The sequence below is a fragment of the Arachis hypogaea genome, chromosome 13 (genome assembly GCF_003086295.3).
Source record: "Arachis hypogaea cultivar Tifrunner chromosome 13, arahy.Tifrunner.gnm2.J5K5, whole genome shotgun sequence".
NCBI classification, from domain to species: domain Eukaryota; kingdom Viridiplantae; phylum Streptophyta; class Magnoliopsida; order Fabales; family Fabaceae; genus Arachis; species Arachis hypogaea.
The window spans coordinates 46409126-46412021 of record NC_092048.1 but is presented as its reverse complement, the minus strand read 5'-3'; the positions used below and the strand labels follow the sequence as shown (position 1 = coordinate 46412021).

At 42.5% G+C, this 2896-nt stretch overlaps 1 protein-coding gene across 1 annotated transcript; it reads right to left on the bottom strand.

The window, feature by feature from the left end:
- Positions 1-418: 418 nt before the first annotated feature.
- LOC112733993 (uncharacterized) lies at positions 419-880 on the bottom strand. Its single transcript, XM_025783150.1, has one exon. It carries the CDS (start codon positions 878-880, stop codon positions 419-421), a length of 462 nt encoding a protein of 153 aa, XP_025638935.1.
- Between the last annotated feature and the right edge of the window lie 2016 nt (positions 881-2896).

The following is a 2896-nucleotide window of genomic DNA, read 5'->3' as shown; positions in this document are numbered from 1 at the left end:
CCTCATGTGTCATCAAGGTGATTCTAAACGCCGGTTCCTGGCGCCAAACGTTATGGTTGCAGAAGTAAATCCCCTATGCGTCGTTTAACTGGCGCTAGACGCCAAGAAGCGGCGCTAGACGCCAAGGTGCTAGAAAGCTCCTCCTCTTGCCTCTCTTACCTGGCGCTAAACGCCAAGTCCAGACGCCAAATGCCGTGGCATCAGAATGCAATTTCAGCTTCCAATCATTCCTCGGTCCGTTCCGAGCTTCCCTGTTTTTGTTTCCATCAACATGCATGAATCAAATAAAGATAAAAATAAAGAAAACTACAAACTACAAAAACAAGACAATTAAGAACTGAAATCAAAGGATACTAAAGATTGGGTTACCTCCCAACAAGTGTTTCTTTAACGTCACTAGCTTGATGGTTCGCTTTCACTATGTAAGCAGATGAGCAGTCCTATGGCGATCGACTTCGCCACCAAGATAGTGCTTCAACCTTTGGCCATTGACAATAAACCTCCTATCGGAGTTTTCTTCATTGATTCTCACATGACCATAGGGAGAGACTTTAGTGACCAGAAAAGGTCCTGACCACCAGGATTTCAACTTCCCTGGAAATATCTTGAGCCTTGAGTTAAAGAGTAGGACCTTCTGACCTGGCTCAAATGTTCTGGTGGCAATCTTCTTATCATGCCTTACCTTCATTTTCTCCTTGTAGAGCTTGGCATTTTCATATGTTGTGGTTTGGAACTCATCAATCCCGTTGAGTTGGAGGAACCTCTTCTCTCTTGCTGCCTTGGAATCAAAATTCAGTAACTTAGTAGCCCAGTAAGCTCTATGTTCTAACTCCACAGATAAGTGACAGGCCTTGCCATAGACCAATTGATAAGGAGACATTTCGATAGGAGTTTTGAAAGCTATTCGTTAGGCCCAGAGAGCATCATCAACCTTCCTAGCCGAGTCCTTCCTTGAAGCACTGATGGTCTTCTCTAAAATCCATTTGAGTTCTCTGTTAGAGACCTCCACCTGTCCACTTGTCTGAGGGTGATAGGGGGTAGCTACCTTATGTCGGACTCCATACCTCTGTAGAAGAGAATCCAGTTGTTTATTGCAAAAGTAACTTCCCCCATCACTGATTAAGGTACTTGGGACACCAAACCCACTGAAAATATATCTTTAAAGAAAGCTCATTACAACCTTGGCATCTTTGGTTGGCAAAGGTGCTGCTTCCACCCACTTGGAGACATAATCTACAGCTACCAAAATATAGTTGTTTAAATAGGAAGGAAGGAATGGACCCATGAAATTAATTCCCCACACGTCAAACAACTCTATTTCCAATATAACTTGTTGTGGCATTTTATTATGCTTGGGAAAATTCCCAGCTCTCTAGCACTGGTCACAGTTCTTTACAAACTCTCTAGCATCGCTAAAGAGAGTAGACCAATAGAAATCGCACTGGAGAACCGTTGCTGCAGTCTTTTTTCCACCAAAGTGGCCACCATACTTGGAACCATGGCAATGCTAGAGCACTTGCTGTGTTTCTTCATCTAGCATACACCTTCAGATGATTCCATCTGGGCATCTCTTGAATAGATAAGGTTCCTCTCATAAAAAATACTTCGCATCATGGAGCGGCTTTTTAACTTGCTGTTTAGTGAATTCTTCTGGAATGATCCTGTTAGCCTTGTAGTTTGCTATGTCAGCAAACCATGGGACTCCATGTATAGCAAAGAGCTGCTCATGAGGAAAGGCGTCATTCATTGGAGTTGGGTGAACCTCTTCTACCTCAAGCTCAATTTTGGAAAGGTGATCAACCACTTGATTCTTCGTACCCTTCCGGTCTCTGATCTCAATGTCAAACTCCTAAAGAAAAAGTACCCACCTAATCAAGGGAATAGTTGACCAACTATGGAATGGTATGGAATCTTTGTCTTGACTCTTCTTATAGAACTCTCAACGGTAGTTTTTCGCCTCCATAGTCTTTCTCGAGCATTCTCCCACCACTCGACTCTTGTTGACCAACTCTGGAAAGCTCCCTATCTTCATTGGTACCACGGTACTCAGAATATCACCTCCACCACCATGTCCATTACCACCTTCATTATCACTTCTGGCTTGTTGTTCCATCTTATCCACCGCTCGGTTAGTCGTAGCAGCACTAGCATTAATGGTAGCAGCCACGCTCGCCATTGTGGCTACAAAATCGGTCAGACTACCTACCGGTATGGTTACCTTGTTATCTCTCCGTCTTCGACCACGTCCACGAGATGCCATTCGGGTCGTGTTCACACCAAACAATCGATATCAAGGTGATCAGTCTTAATATCTCAAATTAAGTGCTTCAATTTTCCAAAAGTATGCTAGTGAACATTTATGCTATATTCGTCAAGCAGACATCCTAAATAGCATATAAACACGACTCAGAGTATGCTCAGATGCATAGACAGTCCATCCCTGAAGCTCACAAGGACGAACTGCTCTGATACCATAATGTAACACCCTACCATTCATATGCTTATGCTTAAGTCATAATTCGACAATGGTTTAGTGTTACAACATACGACTAAGATATAAATACTTATGTATAGAAGAAGGTATTAAACTAGAAGCCTACAAGAGAATTTAATCCTCAGATGAATGATAATTCGCCAATCATTCACACTCGATAATAGTACACGAGTCCCCACACCTTCGTACAGCTGTACCAGCAAGTGCACTGGGTCGTCCAAGTAATACCTGAGCGAGTCAGGATCGATCCCACGAGGATTGTGGTTTGAATCAAGCTATGGTTACCTTGCAGGTCTTAGTCAGGCAGAATCAAGAAGTTATTGGTTTGAAGTTGTAAGAGGAATAATGTATAAATTACTTTTTATTTTAAATGGAATCAGTAATAGGAATATAGTTGAGGAT